We start from the raw sequence: 26,909 nt of genomic DNA, 5'->3' as shown, positions 1-26,909 counted from the left end.
TCACATGTTCCAATAATCTGGTATCCCCCACCCCAACACCTCTGATTGTATTTAACTTAATAATTAATTGTGTGCGTTTGTGTGAGCAAACTGTGTGCAAAATTATCAATCCAAGTGTTACGGGGTTATTTATACTGTTGAGAAAATACAAGTATAAAGAATAAATGAATAAATAACGATGCTCAGCAATGCTGAATGAAACTGTAATTAGATCTGAATGTCTGCCAAAGAAAAATGAATTCCAAAATTATTTGACAAAATTATTTCACCAGCTCATTTTTATATTTTCAATAATTACAATCAGGTAGAACAAAACCTCAGTTAGGCTAATTTATTAGTATTATTTTTTGTTTTTAGAGATATTCAGTGTTTTGGCCAAGCAAAACAAAAGCTGCACATTTTGGAAATGTTCAAACACAAAGTGAGGTGTTTGAACAAACACCACACTTTGTGGTGTTCACGTAATGCCACATTATTATAGGAACATGCACCATCATCGTTTCATCTGGTGCCCAACATTTTTAGCAGGTTAGCTTTTGCCAAAATGTCAGACAGTTGTTCATTGAGATGCACTAAAAACTGGACACAGCGTATTGATTGCTGGAAACAACATGCAGAGTGTGACACTGGGAGCAAACACCTCCTCCTCACCCTCATGTACACACAGAGGGATTTCATTGGACTCCTGACATCTGCTGGCTCTCCTGTGACGGCCTGATTGGCAGATGGTGTGCGGGTCATCACATGCTGATTTTTGCTCCCCTAGCTGCTGGATGCTTCTTTTCTCCTCTCTTTGTTACAGTAAAGGTCTTCTCCTCATTTTGACCAGTTAAATTACCTTCAAAATCCTTAAATTCTTCTTTTCTGTTGTTCATGATAATTCAGTGATGTGTAAATACACCAAGAATGAAGGAGAGAAACATAAATAACAGATGATTTTAGTTCACATGTGCTGAGTTTTGTGAAAAGCGATTCTTTTAAGCCTCATCTTTAAAGCAGGAAGGGAGTGCTCGCGATGCAGTGCCCTGGATCAACTTTTTAAGGGACTTTTAAGGAAACACTAATAATAAAGAGTTACGATACTGCTATTATTTGACAATTCTGCACACATAAATGAAGACAGTCCTAAAAACTTGTTTTACATGCATCGAGAATAAATCTCAATTTTAAAAAAATGACCTCAAAGATGTGTCACAATAGCACTGGAGCACAGCTAAATACCAGTTACAACCATTCAGACTTTTGTGTCTTTAGGACATGTATACTTTTGGTTAAAACACATGGTTGTTGTAATCTGGCTTCACAGATAACTATAACTGGGATCCATCTCAATTGAAATACTGTATATAGTGTTTTGTTTTGTTAATAAAATTGCCCAAAGGAAGCACAATACTCAAAATACCTGTATTAAGTTACCGTAAAAGCCTGTACATAAAAAGAGAAGGCTCACATTAAATGTCAAAGCCTTCAAGAGTTTCTTTTAAAAGTATTCATGCAGTACTCTATGATGATCCTGTGGGAAGCATCTATTTCAGTTATTTATTTCTCAGATTTTGTTGAAGGTCATGAAGTCGTGACAGCCGAGAGCTAAAGGAAACCAAGGCCGCTCAGTAAAGCGTGGACAGTGAACAGAATAGCACTTGATGCAGCGACAAAGACACATTTGTGTAACTGATCAAAGGCACAGAGGGTGATAATGGGTCAGATTGACCCATTATCATAATTGGGAAGGTTAGATCAGAGTTCATCATTTAGAGTTCTGTTCTGCCCCTGAACTCAAATCTGTAAATATTTACACCTGGTTTACTTTGACCTCTGTTGGCAGCCTGGCTCACTTTTTCTGTAATATTGAAATATATCTATTTCATTTTTTTTCTAGTGAGTTGGATTACTTTGTTTTTGAAGCTGTGCGGATAAACGACAGTAGAAGTTTGTCCCATCTCGCACGCCGTAGGGCAGCTCACAGTCGCACGGGTTCACCCTGCGCTAAAATTTCCTCTTTCTGCTAAAAATGTTGAGCTTTCTTGTGATTTTGTGCTCGCTCCTGGCCGCCTGTAGGTCCAGCGTGTGTCCGTGTGAGAGACCGGAGCTCTGCCAGCAGATCCGCGAGGAGAAAGACTTCGAGGTAAACTTAGTTGACCAACCTGTTGCTGCTAAAACTTGGCCGAAAAAATCAAAAAACCTTTGAACCCTCCGCTCAGAGATATCTCAGACACATTGCAAACTGTGTGGTGGCGTAAATCACGTGAGTGTTGGTGCTGTTGGTGTAAAAGCTCCTCGGAAACAGGTGAAATCACGCTGAGGATTTTCTCTTATTACTAATGGCAACAACTGCAATGAGCTAAGGTTGCTGCTTGGTGTTGTCGCTTTATCACACAAGTGCTGCTCGCCACTGTAATAATAAAAGTTGGTCTTATGATGGAGGTGTGACTCAGTAGCTACCAGTCCTCTTTAGTGTCGATTAAAGGTGAAAAACTATCAGGCTCGTGGCCCAGATTCGGCCCGGCAAAGACTTCAGTCCGGCTGCAGGATGGCTTTGGAAAATGTGAAGAAGGGCAAAGGTTAAATACAGCTTTTTACTGTATTTTTAAAATAAGTTTGACAGTTTTTCCTACCAGTTAGAGATTGTAATTCATACTACACCAGAGCGATTAAGTAACAGGAAAACAATAACAATCAAACCACAGATGTACTATAGAAACATAGTGGGCCCATTAGGTGTGGGAGTGAGCTTTTTCAGTGACATTTAAATGTGTAGTTAAAATTCTTTACACTTTACCCTGGTTCAGCCCACTTCAGTTATGTGGCCCGTGATGTAAACTGAGTTTGACAATCCCGCTGCAGATATTGTATAGACAAAAACATCAGGTCTTTTTTTTAAGGAAAAAAAGAGGGTTAAATTGATTGCCTACAGCTTTCTGGTTTCAAACTGATGCTGCTACTCCTGTTTGTTCATGCAGGCAGTGTTATATTTGAATAAGTTCCCCATTTTGGGGCCCTCTGGCCTAAAGAACATCCGCTTTGCAGCATGTTATAAAGATACCCACTGATTCAGCTGTTTGACAATATCTCTCATAGACCATCCTCAGGTGAAACTAACAGGGCTGCTTTCCAGTTAGACGAGCTCCCAGCCCTGTATGTGTGTCCAGGGACCAGCTCATTAGTCCGCACACACACTGAACCTCGTATTGGTTTCCAGATAATCGCAGTCCTGCCCCATGTCATCACACACTGTTCTCGTTACGCGCTCTGAGGAGAACACGGTGAATATGTGGCCCTTTGAAGTTTGTGTTTGGTTTATTACTTCTTTGTAGTAACAGTACTTCTTGGCAATAAATCTAATACCAATGAAAAGCAGGGTTATTTCCCCATAGATGGTGCCACATTTGTAAGGGAATTTTGTGCATTTGTGGGTTGTGCCCATGAAAAACTCCACCAATACCAAACAGCTTATTCTGCTATCGACCAAACACTAATTTCCTTACTGTTTGTGCTGAGTTTATAAAAAATCTGGGTAACATAGTCTGTTCATTTAGTTTAATTTAATTTAATTTAATTTTATGCTTGTGGTTAATGCTGCATCTATTAACCACAGGCCATTAAAAATTAAGAAAACACCCCCAGAATTTTTTTCTACTTAGGAGCTTGAGGAAACTTCAGTATTCCCCAGTAAGGGTAAAAAAAAAAAAAACAATCCCACCAACACTTTATTTTGTTGTTGTTGTTTTATGCCATAAAACATATAAATAGAACTTTTTAGCTCTTCTGTTTCTTCAGTGCTGATAAGAATGTGTCCATACCAGCCTGGAGGTCGCTCCTGTTGGGATAATACTCTAAACGCATGACAGTATTTTCAGTTCCCATTTACAAGGCACATCAAAGCCCTGTTGGAACACCAGGGGCTTTTCTGTTAAAGCTAAATATATTCAACTTCATAAAGTTCCCCTGTGAAATAGTGAAGTGCTTTCTATAAACACGTATTTATGCTTGCTCTGCTGAATGCAGGATTTTGTTGACCAAAAATCAACAAAATCCTGCATTCGGGCAAATAGTTTCAATAACAGTTTATTTGACATCAATAATACAGAACTAGTGCAGAAGAACGAGGATGGTATTTGTCTACATTTACCTATTTAACCAGGAAGTCTCCAGAAGTTAAAATCTGGTTTTCAGGGTATCCCTGACCAAGAATGAACACCATCATAAGGTTATAAAATTATAAACTCGACTACATAACTCTCAGATAATCACTAAATCCCACTTTAATCTTCAGTTTCTGATTTTTTTTTTAGACAGCTGTTCAGTAGGTATACCAGATGTGGCTTTACACATATAGTACTTAACAGTTCTGACCTGAGCGTACTTTCAGTAAATCCTCATCATTAGCTTTGCTATTATGCCACTGTATGTGTTTTTAATTATGTCTGTGTGTGTGTGTGTGTGTGTGTGTGTGTGTGTGTGTGTGTGTGTGTGTCGTCACTGTTTTCAGGTGTTTATATTTGACGTGGGTGGAAAGACATGGAAATCCTACAACTGGAGCATGGTAACAACAGTGGCAGTGTTTGGAAAATATGATGCTGAGCTCATGTGTTACGCTCACTCCAAAGGTGCACGGGTCGTCCTCAAAGGTAAGATAACTTTCTTTATTATGCTAAGAGCTGACAGCGACGGGTTACTGGAGTTTACCTACATGTAACCAAATATCTCTCAATACTTCCACTGATGTTGTGATATTTCCATATTTCATTTTTCCATTTACGTCTATTGATATGAATCCTGTGACTGTTAAGTTCACAGCAGCACCCCTCACTACTTTTTATTTTAAGAGGAAATTTATTGAAGCATATGCAAACATACATGGAATCACAATACACAAGGAAAGATTTCAAGCGTGTTAGATTTTTAAAAATCTAACACGCTTGAAAATCAATATTCCGTATTATCACCTTTATTTCTCAGCAAAACCTGAACTTTCTTAAACAAGATTTCTTTCTGTCAACAATCACTGCTCTACCTCTCTCCTGGCCTCCTCCTGTACATACCGGTGATGATTTGAAGCAAACTACAAATTTCAAATTTGGATTCATAGTTGTAGATAAAGAACGTAGAACAATTTGTGTGTCTTTGTAGCAGATTGGTAGATTGGTAACAAAGTGCCTAAAGATAATATTTAAAATGTGTGTTTTTCTCTGACAAACTGTTATGTGCAGACACAACCCTGGTTCATCCCTTGAATTAGCTGCTTTTTTAATGCCTGAATGATTCATAGGTCAGCGTCTAAACAAAGAACAAAGAAACATTCCTGTGAAAACGATCAGGTTCAAGGACTGGACTGAAAATGAGTGAATAATCAGCCAGTGTCCAAAGAAAGACTGTTGCTCAAGACCACTTATATAAATTGCAAGAAAGTCTGGATATAAAGAAACCAGGGGTGGCTCAATACTTGTGCACGGTACTGTATGTGGTTCTTCTTCTCATTTTTGTACGTTTGTCTGTCTTTTTGTGTTATTGGGTAAAGGTGACGTCCCCCTCTCCTACATTGTGGACCAGGACAACAGAACTGCGTGGATAACAGACAAGGTCATGTTGGCCAAGAGTCAGTTTATGGATGGGATTAACATAGACATTGAACAAGCTGTGGAAGAGGGCTCATCAGAGTACTATGCCTTAACATCTCTGGTCAAAGAGACCACTGAGATGTTTCACAGGGAGATCCCAGGTTCTCAGGTAAAGTGGAATGACTGTGCACTCGGAGACAACGGTTATTTTCCAAGGCCAGTCTCTCAGTTTGAAATCCATACTAAACCCAACTTCACCAGTCTTCACGAGACATGCTTATTTTTCTATATCGTTACAAACAAATCACCCACAATAATTATTTTATCTGAGCTGAGCACTAAATCAGATAAAAAGTCTTTTGGCAAGACTGGGTAAATGAATGAAGTCCTATGAGCACTTTCTGAGTGATTTTAAAATCATCATCCCATTGATGTTTACCTTTTCCTGATTTCTCAGGTGTCATTTGATGTTGCTTGGTCACCAAAATGCATTGATAAGCGCTGCTATGATTATGTAACTATTGCCGAATCCTGCGACTTGCTGTTTGTGATGTCCTACGACGAGCAGAGCCAGATCACCGGCGACTGCATTGCAATGGCAAACGCTCCTCTCCGTCAGACACTCGATGGTTTGTGGTCTGGTTTTTATAGTAGAACAGGGGTCCGTTCTTCGTACCTCGCTTACTACATCCAAGATCAAATCATCGCGCCAACTTTGAGCTCGCTAATCCGGTTCTCCGAACACACCTGTTGTTGACGATTAGTATAGCTGGATGAAGTAATGCGAGATCACTGGGTGGCTTAAAAGGGGCTACGCATCAATAGTAGAAACATTGATCGGCAACCCTTTGATTGGTCGGCGAAAATGTCGGCGGAGCGCTACTCAGTATTTTACGGCAGCAGAGCAAGAACTCTTGATTGAGGGATATCAGGAGTTTCAGAGTTTAATTAAAATGCAAGGGAACACTGCAAAGGCTGCAAAAGCAAGGAGAGAGGGCTGGCAGAAAGTTGCTGACAAATTAAACTCGTAAGTAATTTATTATATTATATTCCATTATATCCTCTTTCACATTAGAGCCACAACAGGACCCACTAGAACATGGGGACAAGTAAAAGTGAAATATAAGAATATTCTACAGAATGGTAATAGTTATCACTTATATTGCTTTTAGTCTCTTGAAAAGAGACCCTGAAATAATCTGTTTGTTTATAACAGCAACCAAGAAAAGGGCTGAGCAAATAAAGACAGGTGGTGGTCCTGCACCCCTCGTCACACCCCGGCTTTTTTGTACTGTGACATTTATTGACATTGTGGGTTTTTTGTGTGTAGTTTTACATAACACTCCATCACTTTTACCTGTTCCCATGCAAGGGGTGACTGAAGCATGCACAGTAAGTTGGGAGATATACAGTATATATATATATATATATATATATATATAGATAGATAGATAGATATAGATAGATAGATAGATAGATAGATAGATAGATATAGATATAGATAGAGAGAGAGAGAGAGAGAGAGAGAGAGAGAGAGTGTTAAGTAAATAATACCCTCATGGGAAAATCGATATCTCTCTATGAGCACACCGTCGCGCTGAGCTAAAGAATCCCGTCTATCCCGCAATATCCGCTGAATTCTGTAAACTCTCCTTATCAATCTTGCACCTTCCTTGCTCGCGTACAAACGGACAGGACATGGCTGCGACAGACTTCCCAAATCCACCTTCGCTTTTATAGCCGTGGTCTGTCATCTTGATTACACGAAGTGTTTTACTATTACTACTCTAAAATATGAATTACATCTGAAATAATCAAATACATGTAATAGAATGATTACTAGTACATTTCCCTTTTTTTAGGAAATGACCTGTATGTATCTGTATGAAATCAATAAAAGAATCAAATGCTGCATTATCTTTAGTTACATTGATAATATTTATTTATGGAAAAACAGTGGCGAAATATCGCTGTTGCTTTCGTGTAAATGAAGCGGACATACCTGAGTGGCCGCGATCTAATCCTGTTTACATAAAGTAAGCCTGCTCCCGAGCAGGTTTACGCTTACGGATCTGTTGCTATGGCAGCAAGTCCCGGATGAGCTTCGGAGAACCGAACGATCCAAGATCACGTGACATCGTCAACAATCAAATCCGGCTAACTTACTTAGCGAGGTACGAAGAACGGACCCCAGGAGAAAGTCATGTTGTTGTAAATCTACTTAAGACAATGATGTGAAATACTTGGTGTCTTTCTTTGTAGCTTATGACCAGTATTTGAATCTGAAGATCAGTCCAAAGAAGATAGTGATGGGAGTGCCATGGTACGGCTATGACTATCCATGCCTTAACTTTTCCCAGGTAAGAGATTGCTCATTAAAGAAATAAAAGTGAGGATTAGTTTGTTGTCCAAGGTTTTTGAAGACTAGCGATTTCTCTTCTGAAATATCGAAACATCTTCTGCGTGGATCTGCTTTAGACATCCGTGCTGCCCACTGGACTGTGGCAGTCCTCTGACTTCTGTTTGCCACTATAATGTTGGTGCTTTTGTATATAAAATGTCACAGCAACTTGATAAACACACTCACGATCCTTTAAATTCTATTATTTATTTTACTTTGTCTCAGACTGTCATTCATTTAGTCCATAATTTAACTGGATGTCACACTTCTGTATCAGGATGCTCTGATGATGATCTCTTCTTGTTCTTCCAATCCTGCACAGGCTGTGCTGTTACTGGAAAACCTCATCAGCTCAAAGTATTACTAAAAATGTAAAGTGTGGTTTTGTTTGTGTCAGACAGATGGTGCTGGACACAGACTCCCCGTCACAGCAGCATTTTTATATATTATGAAAAAAACAAACAACAACAAAAAAACTGCACCATATTTTTCTCCTGAGCCTTAAGCTCTTATTTGCGATGCATATTGAGTTTCTTCTAGATATTTATTGAGATTATTTGAAACTGATGAGTACAGAAACTAGGAATCACCTTTGAACAGAAAGTTTAAAAAAAAGGTGTATCCTCGTATGGAGACACGATGTTTGTTCATTCAGCTGAACAAAAGCCGGATAATGACATTTTTATAGGTTATTAGCCGATAGCATTACTAACCTTGCCCAGTGTGGGCCATATGTGATATGCCTGTTATTATAACACACCGTCATTTCTTTTCTCACACCAGGAGGGAGTGTGCTCTATAGAGAAAGTGCCTTTCCGTGGAGTTCCTTGCAGCGATGCTGCTGGAAAACAGAAACCTTACAAGTGGCTCATGAAGCAGGTCAACAGCTCGATGTCAGGCAGGCTCTGGGACGACGAGCAGCAGGCTCCCTACTTCAATTACAAGGTGCTCAATTTTCTTTCATATTTTAAGGATAAATTGTTTTTCTTCTTGAAGTATACAAAAGCATGGATTAGGTGTTCAATTAATTACAAAATTAAATTTGTATTTTATCAGATATTTGGGTTTTTGTTCTTTTGCTTCCAGGCGAAATGTTTTAGGTCTCGGACCAAAAAGGCAATATGTGCAAGAAAGGATCTGTGCACTGTTTAGCTCCAGTTAATATTTAAATTAAATATTTATATGCAAACCAACATTTCCACCCATATGATCATCTCCTCAGGCTTGTGTTCTATGTATTTTGCCAAGTTTAGGTTTGACTAGCTTCATGCGTGCGTGGCGTTTGTATTTCAGGGAAGAGCCGTTTATCTGGATACACTTTTAAAGTACAGCAGTGTCACTTCCCAAACAGAAGGAATTGGCCTTCTGAAACAACTAAACATTTCTGCTATTTGCCCTCAGGGTGGATGGACAAATCTTTTCAGACCACAAGATGGCGCTATTATCACATTTATGTTGTTGCTTCTTTCCCCTCAGGACCAGAATGGACAAATCCATCAAGTTTGGTACGATGACCCACAGAGTATTTGCCCAAAGGCGGATTCGGTGATGTCCAAGGACCTGAGAGGTATTGGCATGTGGAACGCCAACATCTTGGACTACAGTGATGATCCGGTCGCCAGGCAACAGACAACAATGATGTGGAACGCTCTTTTAGGATGCTAGCCGTGCACGTGACGAAGCTGCAGAAATTTCCACCATCCCAGAGCCCGCTTCTGGTTGTTGCCAAGTCAACACCTCCCTTTGTAGCAGTAAAGGGGGTGTTTTGGACTCGGGGAGGCATACTTGCACTTGAGAGTTAATTGTTTCTTTTATTGCTGCTGCCTTTGACTGGGTTACATTCCTCTTTGCTAAGCGAAATAACTGTGATACTCTAAAAAGGAAAACCAGTCTTTAAACGTCCCTACACTGAGCTTACTGAGATTTATGCAATTTTTTAAATAAATAAAACTTGTTTCTAATAATCTTTGAATGAAATTACAGAGTAAGCACTGGTATTTTGTTATCTCAGCACATCAGAGTTTACATCATCTGAGAAACACGAATTTAAATCGACATTATAAAACAATGCAAACTATTTTGGTCCAATCAAATGACATAACTAATTAGAAAGAAACATTCAAGTCCAAAATAGTTAAACCAGAAAACAGGTTTTTCATGTGCAGTTTATTCTGAACTGGGTGGCGCTGCTTTGGACTTGTGCTCCGTGCCGTGGAGGGTTTCCCATCAGGCCGGGATGAGATGACTGACTCTTCTTCTGAGCCAGCTCAGCCTTCAGGGCTCTGAGCTCAGTGGCAGCCTGTTTTCTCAACTAGAAAAACATTCATAGGAAACACAAGAAAATGAGCTCTGCTGTGCTCCACGATTAGGTTATTTTATTGATGATATGTCTCTTGACCAACCAGCTCAGCTATTTTAACTGTTTTCATACATCACTTACCTTTATCTCCGTTACCAGCTTCATCTTGGCATCTTCTACCTTCCTCTTCAGGTTGTCAATCTCGTGGCTCTCAGTCATGATCTGAATGATGAGCTCATTCTGTAAGGGATAGTCAGTCATTAAGTTTATGGGTGGAAAACTTTATGGATGAGTGGCCATTTGAATTAGGTACACCTGTTCAACTACTCGTTAACACAAATATCTAAATCAGCCAATCATATGGCAGAAACGGTGCGTTCAGGCATGTAAGCATGGTGGAGATGAGTTGCTGAAATTCAAACTGAGATGGTTTACCATTTCCTACCTGACTGCTGATAGTAAGACAACAAATTGTTACAACAAAGATATGCTTGGTTGAAGGCTACAGCAGCAAGAACGCCACACCTGTGCCGCTCCTGAGGGAAGCTGAGGCTACACCAAAATGGAAACATTAGACGATTTGATAAGTTTTGCCAGGTCTGATGAAACACTATTTCTGCTGCAATGCTGAGATGGTAGGGTCAGAAACTGGCCCCTGTTAGTACCATTTCATCATTTTTTAAACACCACGGCCTTGCCGAGTGTTGTTTTTGGGATGTGATGGAACAGGAAATCTGCAGAACTGTGTGATGCTATCATGTTGATATGAACCAAAATCTCTGAGGAACGTTTCCTGCATCTCGTTGAATCTGTGCACAAAGAATTAAAGCAGTTCTGAAAGCAAAAGGGGGTCCAACCCAGAACTAGCAAACTGTAAGTAATACCTGGTTCATTGTACAGACCTGAAACTGAGCCACTGAGATTTTAATATTAATACTGAAAATGCATTTAAAAAAAAGAAGAAGGAAATCGTGTGGTTAGATTGTACCTTTATGGAGGATCTTCCTTGGTGTCTGGGCTTTGCTCTGTTATCTCGGGCCTGCAGCTGATGCAGGACTTTGTTGTAAAACGTCTCCAGTTCTTGTCTCAAGTTTCTCAAGTTCTCGCCCAATGGCGCTGTGGCCTTCTTGGCTTCAAAATATTTCTTTTTCCAGCTGTCACGTGCTTTATGTTAAAAGGACGGAGACAAATTGGTTGACAACTTTAACAACAAAAGGTTTCACTAAATTGTTAGCGCTTTAACTCAATTTCAGATTGGAGAATAATTAAAAACCTCTGGGTTTATCCAAATTTTAAAAGCAGCAAAAATATAAAAACGTCCTCAGTTTGAGATGTTACATGTTTGCAGCAGTGCACTGCTGACAAACTGATGACTGAATTCGGTGCTGACCTTGGTTCCTGCGGTGTCTGTTCTGGGCTAACAAGTCTTTCCCCTTTCGCAGCAGCTCTTGTCGCGTCCTCTCCAGCTGCTTTCTCTCCTCCCGCACCAGCTTGATTTCACTGATTAGTTCTTCCCCTTTTAAATAAAAAGCCCGTCAGTTGTACTAATAACAATTAGCATAAAGCCTGCAGATTCGTCCTGCTTACTGTTTGTGTGAAGGACTGGAGAAGCAGCCGTTTCATGGGTGACCAAGTCTAAACCTGAAGGTGGTGATACGCATCTGGCAGGCTGAGACAACGGAGCTAGACTTTCTGACAGCTTCACAGAAAAACATCAGAAGATTATCCTGCAAAGTGTTTTTCTTTTGTGGATCCATGTTTTACAAAGAGCACTGAAAAGGAGATGATCATGTAACAAACCCAAGATATAGTTTGTGTTTTTTCTAAATGTCACACGTTACCCCGGCTGTTCGATTGTTTCTGATGGACTTCAGCGCATGTTCCTCTTTTGGTTTCCCAACCCTGAAAAACACACACAGGTAGTTTCAGTCGTGTCCATGGAGTAAGAAGTTTTCAGGTCAGTATGCTGGCTGCTCGGTACCCATCTGTTAGGGACAAGCCTGAATCTCTGTCCTCCAGGGACTCGGCTACTCCTGAATGTCTGGCTGCTCTGTTTCCTCTTTGGTTCTGTTTCTTCTTTCTGCAGGTTTCTTCTTTCTCTGGCAATTCCTTCACCTGAGCTGAATCAGCCACACACTGCTGGAAATCTGTAAGTAGAAAAACTGCATCTGTCTTTTCTAAGAGTTTCAGCAAATGTAGGGATATTTTATTGCATCAAATACAAGACGACGACTTCTTCTTTTGGCTGCTCCTTCTTGGTGTCACCACAGCGAATCATCTGCCTCTTATTTCACCCGTGCATCCTCTTCTGTTACACAAACCCTCTGCACGTCCTCCTTCACTACATCCATGAACTTTCTCCGAGGTCTTCCTCTTTTCTTCCTTTCTAGTTGCTCCATATCGCACATTCTTTGTCCCATATATCAACTGTCCCTCCTCTGCTCATGTCCAACCATTTTAGCTTTGCCTCTCTAACGTTGTCTCCAAACTGCTCAATCTGAGATGTCCCACTAATGTATTCATTTCTAATCTTGTCCATCTTTCACTCTTGCTTTCATCGTTCTGTCACAAATGGCACTTGTCTCCACCCACTCCACCCTGTTTGCACTCTCTTCCTCACCTCTCTTATTTTGGATGGTTGACCTTCACCTTCACCATCTCTACTCCTTCTAACTTCACTCTTACACCTTTCTCCCTCTCATTCACATGTTTTCTGTCTTGCTTCAACTGAATTTCATGCCTCATTTCTCCAGAGCATACCTCCACCTCTGCAGCCTTGCAAAGGTGGAGGTATGCTCGTGGACTATGATGTCTGTAAACACCATAGTCCACGGAGACTTCTGCCTGACTCATCTATCTGTCCATCACCACTGCAAACAAGAAGGGGCTCAGAGCAGGTCCCTGGGACCTTTTTAAATCCATATGTCGCTCCTACCTTTGTCTCAGTGTCCTCACACATGTCCTGCACCACCCTCACATACTTCCCTGCAACATGAGATTAGATTCCCATGTTTCAACTTTGGGGCCAACTAATATCTAGCTGGTGATGAGGATATTTAGGCATAACTGGAAGAAATCAGAAGCCCATTAACCACATTTGCTCCTATATGTCAATCTTTTCTTTTTAAATGAAAGAATCTATTCTTTCAGCACATACGTGAACAGATTTGTGCATGTTTAGGAGCAGGTGTAAGTAAATGTCAGGGCAAGAATATATTTGCACTTCTCATAGTGAAAATGTTGATGAACTCTACCTTTACTGTGCAAAGCAAGCTGGGGTGCCCTTTGCTTCTGCCCTCGAAAACAGTCCTGCTCTGCTCTCCTGATGGAGGAGAGAGTTTCACCTTCCTTCTCCCCGCCTCCTTCTAAAGAGTTGTAGCTCCTATCATCCTCTTCTTCCTCCTCCTCCTCTTCCTCCTCCTCCTCCTCTTCTTCTAGCCGGTGTGTGGGAGGTGGCTGATGGGAATACTGGGGGATATGGGGGAATTTGATGGGCTCCTTTGTTCCTGTTGCCCGGCTGCATGTTTTGGGAGCGTGGTAATAGATCTGGTGGTCTGGGGAGCTGCTGCTGGTGTCAGGGGTGAGAGACCGGGAGCATACGCTGCTGTCATTCTCCACAGCGGGCAGCAAGTAAAGCTCCGGCTGCGTGGCCTGCCGACAGGTGACAACAACGTGTTACTGGAACCAACCCAGTACATAAAAAGAAGAATCATCCGATTAAATGTTTAGATTTAAGTATGCAACACTGACTCTACATACATAGGGTGGGGCGAACGCTTTCACTTTCAGGTCTTGCTCCTGTTTGCCTTTGACCTGCAGCAGACAAGAATTTGGAGGCTGTAAAAGGCACAGCAGTAAAAAGTGTGTTCCCCACTTGCCCGCACACACATTTTACACCCTTTAGTCCAAGCAGTAAACTGTCTGTGCAGATTCTCTCTATTGTGTGCCTGGTGAAATACAATCAGCTCTACAAAAGAGCACGAAACAGCCAGCTGCACTCACCAGCGCCAGACTGCGCCCCACACATTTAAGGAAGGAGAATTTGTCGACGCTCCTCTGTGCACCAAGGAGAGCGCCCAGCTCACTCCTCAGAGTTTTCAGGGTAACATCAGGATAAATCCTAAGGTCACAGAAAAGGAGAGGTGGTGTCCACGTTAAAAAAAAGAATGTTAGTCGGGATTGATCAAGAAAAAAGCTACATGTCAGCTATCGAGTGCTCAAATATATTTGACATATCAAGTTTAAAAAGCAAAATGACACATGCAGCAACTGTAATACTGTAACTTTTCAACTGAGACTTGGAAAAATTATATCATTGCAACACTTTTAAAGCACTGAACAATGTTAAAGCAGTCTGACATTGTTATCAGACAATTACGTTACCGAATTTCCTAAGAACAAAGCCTAAGTAATACAACATATCTCAGTTTCTTTTATATATGTCTGCACAGTGGACGTGCAGTCGAGAAGTGTTAAACAATCCTTATCTTGAGTTTTCTATATTAAAACAAACATTTGCAGCAGTTTCACCTGATGAAGCCGGCTGATATGAAGCTCTCTGTGGCTTCAGCAGGGACTTTATTGAGCTTCACATTCCACTGGTCAGCTGGCACAAACAGCACATGGAGCTCCAGAAGCTGCACACGAATGCAAAATGATAACACGGTCGGTTTGCATCATCAGGCGTGTGTCTGCTTGCTTGAAAAAATAACTTTGTTATTTTATTTCATCCTTAAAAAGAAAAAAAGAAGAAAATACCTTGCAGCTGTGAGGTCTCCTGTCCTCTATATATCTCGCTGACGCGCAAGACAGCTCCATTAAAGAAGAAACAGAAACACTGGAAGATTTCCGTTTTTGTGCTCTGAGGGCGTGCACTGCTAAGTTACAGTCTGCAGTAATCAAACACACTCAGTCGTCCAGTGAAGTTTCTTTTATGAGAGTGCCAGCAGTGGTTGCTCTGCCGCGGATCATAGCTGCAGAGAAAAAACACGAAGCCGCTCATCTGCGATGACCACTAGGGTGTGTATATATATATCTATATATATAGATATATATATAGATATATATATCTATATATATATCTATATATCTCTCTCTATATATATATAGAGAGAGAGAGAGAGAGAGAGAGAGAGAGAGATAAACTAGAAAAATTTGCATTTCCTGCGAAAATGCAGTGTGGATGCTGGAATGCTGAAGCTGTCAGCTGAAACTAGCTGAAAAAGCTGAAAAGTTGCAGAAATTGTAAAAACTTTGCAGAAGCAAAGGAACGTTGCTAAAATGTAGTAACTTAGCAGAACTGCAATATCTTAGAGGAAACATAATACTTGGCAGAAATACAATAGCATAGCAGAACTTAGCAGAAATATTGTAACTTACCAGAAACACGATAACTTCCCAAAAATACAAGAATTTCGGAGAAATAGTATAAGATAACAGAAAGAATATATTTAGCCAAACATTCTTAAACATTACAGAAATACTACTCTATAGCAGAAATGATATATTTAGAAAGAAAAATATAATATAGTAGAAATACTATGATTTAGCAGAAATCCTACAATATAGCTCAATAACAATGATTTAGAACAGATACTATGATTGAGCAGAATAGTAATAACTTAAGTGAAAATATTGGAAAGGTAAAATGACAAGCTGAATAAAAAAGGAACATGGTTAAGTTTGCTCAAAACTAATTTTTGTTCACCTGTGAAAAATAAAATAAAAATACATTTAGAAATACAAACAAGAACAGCCAACAGATACACACAAAATTAAATATGGATACACAAATCAACAAATACACATAAAATCAAATATGGATACACAGATGTACAGAGAGAGACACACACACAGGGTCTATGCCAGTCAACCAGTCTGAATATATTATATTTTTATCCAACAATGAGATGCTGCCCTAAAAAGGGCTTTGTGTGTCTTTCTTTCTCTCTCTCTCTCTCTCTCTCTCTCACACACACACACACACACACACACACACACACACACACACTCACACCCACACTCAGGCGCACACACACACATAGCATCAGCAAGTGAACAGGGGCTGTTAACAGCATGTTTCTAGGTCAGTCAAACAGCTGTGAGATTCTCAATTTGAATCCACCAATCAGAGGGGCTGTGTGCTTTTTCCTGCCAAAACTGGTGCACCAAGTGCAGGCTTTACAGCACAGAGAGAGACAGGATTTTTGCAGTCTATTTCTCATAGTGAGGACTCCCTCAAACAAACAGCCATAAATTCCTAACCGAGGGGCTAAACGGTCATTCTTAGACCGTTGTGTTCAGAAGACATGGGAGAATCTTGAAATGTTGACCATTTAAAATAAAAAATATGAAATATCATAGATATATGACATAGATGATTGGTTGTCTTAGAAGCCATGATTGCCCCAATATGCAAATTTGAATGTGCAAGGCCTAAGATATGATTGGCTGGCTGGGAAGCCATGAAGGCAACAATATGCAAATTTGAATGTGCAAGCCCTCGGATATGATTGGTTGTCTTAGAAGCCATATAAAAAGCAGTAAAACTGTACTATGATTTGGTAGAAAAACTATAATTAATCAAAAATACTATATGTGGCAGAAATACTATTTTGTAGCAGAAACACTATATTTAGCACAAATCTGATGAAATAGAAGAAATAGTATGATTTAGCAGAAATGCTGTATTTAGCACAAATACTGAAAGCAGCAGAAATGCTATGACTTAGCACAATAGTAATAACCTAAATAGAAAAATTGGAAAAGCAAAATGGACAGCTGAAAAATCCTGAACATGCTAAGGGTCCCTCAAATGTAATTGTTAAATGAAAAAAAAAAACCAGCAAAAAAAAAGTATAACAGTCACACAACCACAAATATGTACACATATGGTAACACACATGCACAGACAGACACACACAGGATCAAATTCAGTCAACCAGTCTAACTATATTGAATTTAAATCTTACAATGAGATCATCCCATAAAAAGGCTTTCTCTGTCTCTCTCTCTCTCTCTCTCTGTCACACACACACACACACACACACACACACACACACACACACACACAAGATCCAATTCAGTCAACCAGTCTAAATATATTGATTTTGAATCTTACAATGAGATCATCCCATAAAAGGCTTCTCTCTCTCTCTCTCTCTGTCACACACACACACACACAAACAAGATCCAATTCAGTCAACCAGTCTAAATATATTGATTTTGAATCTTACAATGAGATCATCCCATAAAAAGGCTTTCTCTGTCTCTCTCTCTCTCTCTCTGTCACACACACACACACACACACACACACACACACACACACACACACACACACACACACACACACAAGATCCAATTCAGTCAACCAGTCTAAATATGTTGAATTTAAATTTTACAATGATATCATCCCATAAAAGGCTTTCACACACACACACACACACACACACACACACACACACACACACACACACACACACACAACACAAGGTCCAATTCAGTCAACCAGTCTAAATATGTTGAATTTAAATTTTACAATGATATCATCCCATAACAAGCCTTTCTCTCTCTCTCTCTCTCTCTCTCTCTCTCTCTCTCTCTCTCTGTCACACACACACACAAACACACACACACACACAGATCCAATTCAGTCAACCAGTCTAAATATGTTGAATTTAAATTTTACAATGATATCATCCCATAACAAGCCTTTCTCTCTCTCTCTCTCTCTCTCTCTCACACACACACACACACACACACACAAGGTCCAATTCAGTCAACCAGTCTAAATATATTGAATTTGAATCTTACAATGAGATCATCCCATAAAAGGGTTTCTCTCTCTCTCTCTCTCTCTGTCACACACACACACACACACACACACACACACACACACACACAGAAACACACACACACACGCACACACAAGATCCAATTCAGTCAACCAGTCTAAATATATTGAATTTAAATCTTACAATGAGATCATCCCATAAAAAGGCTTTCTCTCTCTCTCTCTCTCTCTCTGTCACACACACACACACACACACACACACACACAGACTCACACACACACACACACACACACACACACACACACACACACACACACACACAGGAGAGAGAAGTAAGTTTCTAGCTCAGTCAATAGCAGCCTGGGAGCTGCTGAATTTGAATCCACCAATCAGAGAGCCTGTGCACTTTTTCCCGCCAAAACAGGTGCAGCCGTTTTTACACACACAGAGCACAGAGACAGGATTTCTGCAGTGAATTTCTCATAGTGAGGATTCCTCTCAAACAAATGGCCATAATTTCCTAACCGTAGGGGCTAGAACAGTCATTCTTACACCGCTTTGTTCAGAAGAGATGGGGAATCTTAAAGTGTTGACAATTTATCATTAAAATATGAATTATTAAAGATATTTGACTTCTAATGCACCATAACTGAGTAGAGCAAAGCAAAACTGCCTTGACTTGCCCTCAAACAACGCTTTCTAACTCTAAATCTATTTGGAGTATCAATATCATTTTTTCACCGTAAGAGAAAGCAGGCTTTGGTGAACAGTCATGGAAATTTTCAGGTCTCTGTGGAAATCCATCAAAAGATATGACGAGAGAAAAAAGTGGTTCATTTCCAGAGTTTGAAATCTGAAGAAATCTGAGCGAAGGACTAATTTCCTACCCTCAAACAAGTCTAACTCATTTCAGAACGGTAATAGGTGAGAAAAAAATTTTGAATTGTGAGCGCCAGGAGTGTCTGAAGATATACGGGACAAGCCTTATTTCTTAACTTTGCTTCGTTAAGGAGATATGACGATTCGAATATGCCTCTCATTACAGAAATCAAGCGGTGATTTTGAACAAGCTCTCCATTGACTTTCTATGGAGAGTTTTACGACTTTGTGTTGGTCTGAGGAGATTTGCCAAAATTCTATAAATCTGACAACCATGATAGTGACATCTTCGGAAAGCCAGCAAAAATACCTACGTTTTGATGTATAATTTGTGGAAGTTGAGTGAAAATTGAGTAAGTAGCAAGAAGTTGTTCGGACATGAAGAGAAGACTGCAAAACCTTCAGTGGCACACTGGAAGCCAAGTGCATAGCAACCATAACAACGCATGTATTTTGTGAAAAATCACAATTTGCAACTCAAAACTTTAAGAGGCATAAAAATAAAACGATAAAAGATTTGAAAAAGCTGATTTATTCCTGAATAGCCCAATAATTTGAGAACATTTTAAAGTTTGAATGGTTGTTCTACGTGAAAGTAGGAAAAAGTAGTTAAGTTTCAAAAACAAGCAAGTTTTAGCAGAATGGCAGAAGTTTCCCATTCATTTCAATGGGACAAATTAAAGGAAAAAGCTTAATATTTTAAAAAGTATAATAGCATAAAATACCAAAAGTCATAGCCATCATTAGCAGAAATAGCAGAATAGTTTAAAATTTGAACGGTGAAAATCGGCTGAAAATTGTTAAAGTAGTTAAGTGCCAAAAAACGTACAAAAAGTGGCAACTAGAATAATAAAGTATAAAGAATAAAGAGAAACAGGAACTCAATAGTGTGGATGCATAAAGCATCCACACAATAATGTGTGTGTGTGTGTGTGTGTGTGTGTGTGTGTGTGTGTGTGTGTGTGTGGAAAGGGTATGGAAGCGTTTTCAACACCAGGGGGCGGAATTTCCATTTATCTGGCGCTCCTTTCTGGTATTTGTGGGAGTTGTAATTTTTAAAACTTAAATTGAACTTGTGTTGTTGGTGAGTTTTCGAGAAACCGTCTGGAAATACATAACAAAGGCGATGATTATATGCTTTATGAATCTCGTTTTCAAAGTAACGAAAAACTATTCTACTGTGAGGTTTCTATTGTTTACAAAACAGTGAAGTAAAGAGATCGAAAAGTTGACAATTTCGAACTTCACGCGAAGGCAGCAGTACTTGACACGCCTTTAAACAAAACCGGAAGCTCATTGTTGATGAAGTAGTTAGCAAGTGAGCTAGCAACAACCAATTTTCTAGGTAAAACTTTTACATTCGCCGCTTAAAGCCTTAAATCGTTCAACTCAACAATGTCTGGATCGGCCAACGTCGTAGCAATGAAGAAAGTTGTCCAACAGTTACGCCTTGAAGCTGGCATTAACAGAGTTAAGGTAACGGTTAAAATTGCTACGTTACTATTGTAGGGCGTGTACTGTTTCTCTGTCGTCTATTAAAGGAGTCTCTCTTCATTTGAATAGCGATTGTAGTTGTAGTTACGCAGCAGTAGCTTGCCTCAACTATTTCCCAACCACAGGTGTCCCAGGCCGCTGCGGACCTGCAGCAGTTCTGCCTCCAGAACGCCCAACAGGACCCTCTGCTCACCGGCATGTCGTCCAGCAACAACCCCTTCAGACCGCAGAAAGTCTGCTCCTTCCTATAGCACCGACAGGCCGACCCTCCGCCTGTGTGAGTACAGCTGGTTCTCAGGCTGCCTCTTTTTTATATTTTTGTACGATTAAAATAACCTCACGTTCTGTGGAGACTCCATAAAGTACGTTTTGATGTTTTGTCCGGCCAAGAGACATAACGTTGAGTAATGGCAACAAGTTACGAAACTGAAACCAGTACAAAATGCACTTTCTTGAAAAGTAGTCTAATTTTAAACTATTAAAATCAAGCGCTTTTAATTCAATGATAGTTTAAAATTTACTCTTCCATAAAATATCAGTTATTAACTATTTCCAGTCAGCTTGTCGAGGCTGCTCTACTACAGTCAACTAAAAACAAATCGAGTTACAGCGGTGCTTGGACTCGCACCTTTAATTTCTAGACTTTTCTCACCTATAAAGTTCAGGTAGAGCTTTAACGTTTGTCCTCAGCCCATCACTCACGTTCAGTTTTTCTAAAATCATTTATAAGCAGGTCGGAGTGGTTTAACTTTGCTTTTGCAGTAATGCTTATAAAATACTGTGCATTTCTGCATTGTTTACATTCTTTGCAGCCTGCTTTATAGGGAAAACAAACTTTTCACACCCTTAGTCTCAATGCTTTGGCCCCTATAATTTCCCTTTTGTCCCATCTCTCTGATTACCCTGAGCCCCGTTCTGTTAAAAGGGAGTTCTTTATTAACACTGTCGCCAAGTACTTGCTCATAGAGGGCTCGTCTGTTTTTAGGGTCTTTACCTTGCAATATAAATCACCTTGAGACCACTGTTGTCGTGAGTTGGTGCTGTATGGATAAAAAATTTTGCATTACTAATGATCGTAAACATTTCTGCAGGTGTTGACATTGTGGTGCTTTGTGGAACGGGGTTTCAGGATCAGGATCCTGCATCATGGACTGGAATCGACTCAGGAGCGTTAGGGAACTTGGGCCAAACGACTGACTTTTTTCTTCTTCTTTTTTTTTTTTTTTTTTTTTTTTTAACTTTTTCCTTTTATCAAATCTAACGTGGAAACCTTTCCAAGTGGTTTTAGCACAAATACGTCTTAAGCTATTTGCATAGAACTAACCCATACTAACATGTGCCTTTTGAAATGTGTATTTTTCATGCCTGAACAAAAATAAATACCTTTATTCACAACTTAAACAGTAAATGTTTTATTAGAATAACAATATACACACGTCTTAAGCTCCGTCTATCAGTCACACAAACCAGGATGGACCAGGTGTATGTTTGCATTTATGTGGTCAGAGCAGGTCACATTTTTAAAGCGTTTAAAACACAGGCAGCATTTATAGAGAATCAGGATGCTGCATGTCTTCTCGGGCATTTCACGGTCCAACAATTAGACTCAGCCCTTTGATGTCCATGAGGAGGTCATGTTAAAATAAAGGCTGGAAATTATACTTTTAAGGGAAATTTGAGCTGTTGTTGAAGACTTAACAGTTGTCAGGGTATAAAGTCAATTTGAGCAAGTCCACAAACAGCTGAAGTATCTTGGATAACAGACAAGATCATTCCCATCTGACCAGGAGGAAGATTTTTATTTTCTCAAAGCTGGAACTTTCGTCTGCAGGCTTCCATCTCATGACGCTGAAATCAAAAAGGATATTTAAGCTTAGTGGGAAAAGCTTGTGTAACAGAAAATGCGTTTTTCTTTTAATCTTCCACATTTAAATGTTGAACTAGACTGTAATAACATGACTGGCAAAGTAGAAACTGACAGCAAACAGGTTGCTTAAAGGCAAATGTGCATGTGGCTTGATGACAGTTTTACTGCAAAAACAACCATCAGTGAGGAGGACTCACCTTCATCACCCACTCATACTCTCCATACTTTGAGTCGAACGTCCCTTTTTGTAGAGATCGGAGTTTGAGGGTGAAGCGTGGTCCCAGCTCCTGAATACCAACTTTCTTCTCATTCTTGAAGATGTACCTTTTACAGATGATTTTTAGAGACTTATTTAGCCTTCTAAATTTAAGATTTAAAAAGGATGGTTGTGTTAGTATAGAAGGTTGAAAAATATTTACCTGTGAAATCTGAAAAAGATAAAGTCTCGCTGGTTGTGGAAGGTGGCGACCTGTCTGCCAACGAAGTGTGGCTCCTGTGGGAAAAGGGCTGCGAACAGACGGCCGATGGTGTGTCCCAAACGAGTGGTGAAATTGTTGAGGATCACCTCCGGGTAGTGTTCAGTTGGATTTTTGCCTCGTCTCTGCGGGACGAAAGAAAGGAGCCAGATGATCTCAAATGACTAAATTTTAAGAAAGTGTGTCCCGCTGTTTGGAATAACATATGGATACAGAAGCATGTGAAGAAGAAATACCCCCTCTTTTAGTTTCACCTCTTTAACCTATTAAGTATAAAACGTGATAAAAAATAACTTGCACTGTACCGGGTTGTAAAATTATTTTAATATAACCTCAAATGAACAACACATGTCATAATACAATGTGAGCTTTTTTTTTCTTTTTTTTTTTAAAGAAACCAAAATGCAGAAGTAGTGTGTGAAACACCATGTGCATCACATGATTCAGTGTCTTGTAGAACCAGTTTTAGCAGCAATAACATGAGGTATGTATTTCTACATGACATTGTCAGTCTGTCACATCATTGTGGAGGAGTTCATACTTGTTCAGTCTTTTTCTAACTGGACTGTTTTGGACTTAAAATGTTTTACTAACCGAGGCCTGCAGTCTGAAATGTAGCTCTTGGCTTTTTTGCAATGAATCTGAGCATCGCACAGTCTGACCTTGTAGTGAATTTCCTGGGATGTCACTTCCTGGGAAGACTCTGAACCGTCCTGAACGTTTCTACTCGTGAATAATCTTTCTCACAGTAGAATGATGAAATTGTATAGTCCTTCCAAAATTCTTGGGCAGCAACAATTTCTTCTTTAAGGTCGCTGTTGATGTGTTTTGGCATTGTGTTAACACACACCTAAATGCTTCTCCTCCTTTTATAGGAGCGGCCACACTTACTAATGATCAGTTAATCAAGTGCATTTTATCAGCTGCCTGCAGGTAACTTAACTCCTGTACAAACAGTACACAGTGTAATACTACATGCTGTTCTCCATCTGAGATTCTATCTCCTGCTGAAGACCAGATCAAATTTTTACTATGTGCTGATCTAAAACCTCAGAATTGAAAGAGGGTGTACTTTCCTTTTCATGTGTTTATATATTATGTCTCGGTGAGTAAGTAGGATCATTTTGAAAAAGAGTTTGGACTTATCATCTTGCCTTCATCTCCTTGCGTAGTCGAACACTGCTAACTTTGAAGTGTGCAGTCGGCCCGTTAGGTAAGTGACAGAGAACCATGCCGTCTTTAATTAATGGTTAAGGATCTCTGCATTAGAAAACAGCTGACTGCATCAAAGATTTCCATGGTTTGATTTTGCAACTTGCATAATTATCAGCAGCATTTGGTCAAAATGAGACTTTACAGAAAGAACTAGAGCTTGCACAGTTGCCTTTAAGGATACTGGGCACTTGTCGATCCTCATTGATGACCATGAGATAGGTAAAGTTCCTGGCGACGCACTGCGGTATGATCCTCTTCAGGGCCAAACCTCTTCTGTAGTATACGTGGGCATTTGGGATGACTGTGGCCAGCTGCTCGCAAAACCTCACCGTCCTCTGCAAGAGAGAAATTAGATGATGTGGCACAAATCACTGTGTTCAACACATTAGGTGGAAGAGTGGTTAGCACCAAGAAGGCTGCCTAACTATTGTTAACTACCATGACAATAAATCCTATTTTAGTGCAGAAATTAAACTGTAACAACTAAACCAGCTTCAAACGCTTACACAAAAGCTAAAAGTAAGCTTGTAGCCTGTGTTCTGCTCGATTTTCAACAAAGTCAAGAATAATCAAATATGTAAAGAGATTGTTAGAAAATGCTCTGTTCTGCATAATATTCAAATCATCCAAAATCTACCAGTAGATTATAATTTTTCAGATTCTGGATATTTAATGATAAAAGAGTAATAAAAATGATTGTAGTGACAAGCAGGAGCCACTCACCCCTCTGGGTCTGTCTGATGTTGTGATGAGCACTTTAGGATTTGTCAGCCCGTTGAAGTAGGCGGAGAATTCATCAGTTCCCTCGTCAAAAGCAATCTGTATACGACGCACACAAACATACGCATTTTAATCCAAATTCAGAAATAAAGATAACAATAATCTGATGAAGCTCAGCCCACTTCATACCTCCTCATCCTCTGGGTCGACTGTTGTCTCGTCATACACCCTCTGGTTTTCTATTGTTTTGGGGACCTCCTTTGGTGGTGCCTGCATTAGGGACAGAATAAAATAAAGTACAAATAATAAATATTACAGCTGTTGCCTTATTTTATCCTTTCACTCTGTCACTGCTGTCTAAGCATAGAAGCCCAGACCTCCCTCTTTCCTGCCATCTCCTCAAGTTCATCCAGGGGGACACAGAGGCATTCCCAAGCCGAAACATAATCTTTCCAGCATGTCCTGGGTCTTCCCCTCGGCCCCTCCCAGTAGGACATACCTCACCAACTGCTTCCTTTTAATTTGGAGGACTAGTGGCTCTAATCTGAGCCCCTCTTTACCATCAAATCCCCATGACAGCGATTTATTGGTAGAATTAACTAATCCATCATAAAATGTAGTTATAAGTGAAGAACAAACAAAGAGAAGACTCACCTTGTCACCTAAAGCTTCCCGTTCTTTTCTTCTCTTTTTCCTCAGCTGCATCTTTTGCTGAAATACAGATTTAGAAGTTAACAGATCTTCAAGGAGGTTTATAAGTTAATAAAGTGATTTATTGATTACTCCTGCTAGAACTGATCTGGATAAGCAGTGATGTTTGAAGTAAAATTATAGTTGCAACTATGATGGATGTATGCATGATTGTATATACCTTGTTCTATGAGTCACAACCAGTGAACCTGGCCATTTGTTACCTCACGTAAAATTTATTGTGATTCCATACAATTATCATCAGAAGCTGCACCTAATTATAATATAAATAACAGTATTAAGAAAAATAAAAATAGACTGGTAAATATCTAGTTACCTATTTATATAGTGTCATTATTGTGAGGCACTTTGAGTTTTTAACATATTTTTAAAGTTATTAATAATAAGAGGTGTGCCTAATATTTAGGGATGCACTGATTAGGGTCCAACTTTAATATTAGCACGCTGATCCTAATGATTTTAGTTTGGTTGTTTTTTCCCCTCATAAATAAAAGTACAAGGAGACCCACCCTGACTATACATCACTTTAATGTAATATTATTAGTGGTGAGTTAAGCAGCACATAACGAGTCATAGTTTAAATAAACTGGACCCAAGCAAAACAAGCAGCCTAACGACACACGTAACATGGGCTCTGGTGACGTTTACTGACACTGTTATACCCTACAAAAACAAACACATGCTAAAACGAGACATTGATATTCTTATGTTGATCATGAAATCTAAGCGTATTCCCTTAAATTAACAGTTCTACTGAAATGTACTGGAGTCTTGCTAATGTAAAACGGATCACTTTCATCCAGTTTTAACGCACCGCTGTACCTAATAAACTGGCACGTGAGTGTCCCAGGTACCGGAAGCTCCCCCATTACCAGCCATGACCCAGTATCCTTACCTTTCTCTTCTCCTGCTTGAGTTTCATGAACATGAAGTGTCTTCGCTGTTTATTCTTGATTTCTGACACGCTGAAGGTGGGAGGAAAGGCAACAGCCAGCTCGCTCTTCACCATCTTTTTCTCCTCCACCGCGCTGCCTTCCCCATCAACCTCCGCGCTCTTCTTCTTCGCTTTCTTGCCCTTCTTTCCTTTGCCGTCCTGACTCGTTGAGACCTCTGTAATGTCCATCTTGTATCTGCTGTCTGTTTTGGATTGTTTCTCACGTGTGTGTACTGGAAGCAGCACCCCGTTCGCGTATTCACTTCCGGTGAAACAGGAAGTGGCCGAATGAAGACTCGGTGAAGAAAAAGTGTGACCTCTAGTGGTGAGGAGGAGAAAGATAGCCCTCTTTAAAGTAGGGAAACGGAGCAGAACCTAAACACAGCCCTTTTTTGCAATACCACAGCTTTATGTAATGTTCTGTCAGAAACCCTCCTGATACTCGTCCTCCACCGACTCCACCCTGCCTACACTCTCTCTATTTCACCTCTTTTGAGCACTTTCCATGGCTTTATTTGACCCTAGTTATTCAAACCTCTAGTCCAATCATCTTCACTGTTAA

At 39.9% G+C, this 26,909-nt stretch overlaps 4 protein-coding genes across 4 annotated transcripts; 2 read left to right on the top strand and 2 right to left on the bottom strand.

Moving 5' to 3' along the window:
• Positions 1-1,933: 1,933 nt before the first annotated feature.
• On the top strand, positions 1,934-9,936 carry ctbs (chitobiase, di-N-acetyl-). The gene is made up of 7 exons (XM_031756221.2): positions 1,934-2,125; positions 4,490-4,628; positions 5,519-5,727; positions 6,016-6,187; positions 7,821-7,918; positions 8,743-8,904; positions 9,436-9,936. Exons 1-7 carry the CDS (start codon positions 2,012-2,014, stop codon positions 9,622-9,624), a joined length of 1,083 nt encoding a protein of 360 aa, XP_031612081.1. The 5' UTR covers positions 1,934-2,011; the 3' UTR covers positions 9,625-9,936.
• A 66-nt stretch (positions 9,937-10,002) lies between these two features.
• Positions 10,003-21,508, bottom strand: spata1 (spermatogenesis associated 1). The gene is made up of 13 exons (XM_031756220.2): positions 21,077-21,508; positions 15,017-15,231; positions 14,789-14,895; positions 14,261-14,378; positions 14,018-14,071; positions 13,513-13,909; positions 12,240-12,405; positions 12,100-12,160; positions 11,846-11,957; positions 11,649-11,774; positions 11,247-11,422; positions 10,400-10,498; positions 10,003-10,270 (listed from the first exon to the last, which is right to left on the bottom strand). The coding sequence occupies exons 2-13, from the start codon at positions 15,074-15,076 to the stop codon at positions 10,115-10,117; spliced, it is 1,632 nt and encodes a 543-aa protein (XP_031612080.1). The 5' UTR covers positions 15,077-15,231; positions 21,077-21,508; the 3' UTR covers positions 10,003-10,114.
• Positions 20,178-21,825, top strand: LOC116333070 (guanine nucleotide-binding protein G(I)/G(S)/G(O) subunit gamma-5). Its single transcript, XM_031756211.2, has 3 exons — positions 20,178-20,406; positions 20,550-20,701; positions 21,516-21,825. The coding sequence occupies exons 1-2, from the start codon at positions 20,326-20,328 to the stop codon at positions 20,673-20,675; spliced, it is 207 nt and encodes a 68-aa protein (XP_031612071.1). The 5' UTR covers positions 20,178-20,325; the 3' UTR covers positions 20,676-20,701; positions 21,516-21,825.
• Positions 21,636-26,643, bottom strand: rpf1 (ribosome production factor 1 homolog). Its single transcript, XM_031756210.2, has 9 exons — positions 26,309-26,643; positions 25,357-25,413; positions 24,892-24,972; positions 24,706-24,801; positions 24,164-24,317; positions 23,922-24,004; positions 22,711-22,892; positions 22,489-22,615; positions 21,636-22,272 (listed from the first exon to the last, which is right to left on the bottom strand). Exons 1-9 carry the CDS (start codon positions 26,534-26,536, stop codon positions 22,231-22,233), a joined length of 1,050 nt encoding a protein of 349 aa, XP_031612070.1. The 5' UTR covers positions 26,537-26,643; the 3' UTR covers positions 21,636-22,230.
• Positions 26,644-26,909: the final 266 nt, after the last annotated feature.

The sequence above is a fragment of the Oreochromis aureus genome, linkage group 15 (assembly GCF_013358895.1).
Source record: "Oreochromis aureus strain Israel breed Guangdong linkage group 15, ZZ_aureus, whole genome shotgun sequence".
NCBI classification, from domain to species: domain Eukaryota; kingdom Metazoa; phylum Chordata; class Actinopteri; order Cichliformes; family Cichlidae; genus Oreochromis; species Oreochromis aureus.
This window is presented reverse-complemented; position numbering and strand designations above follow the sequence as displayed.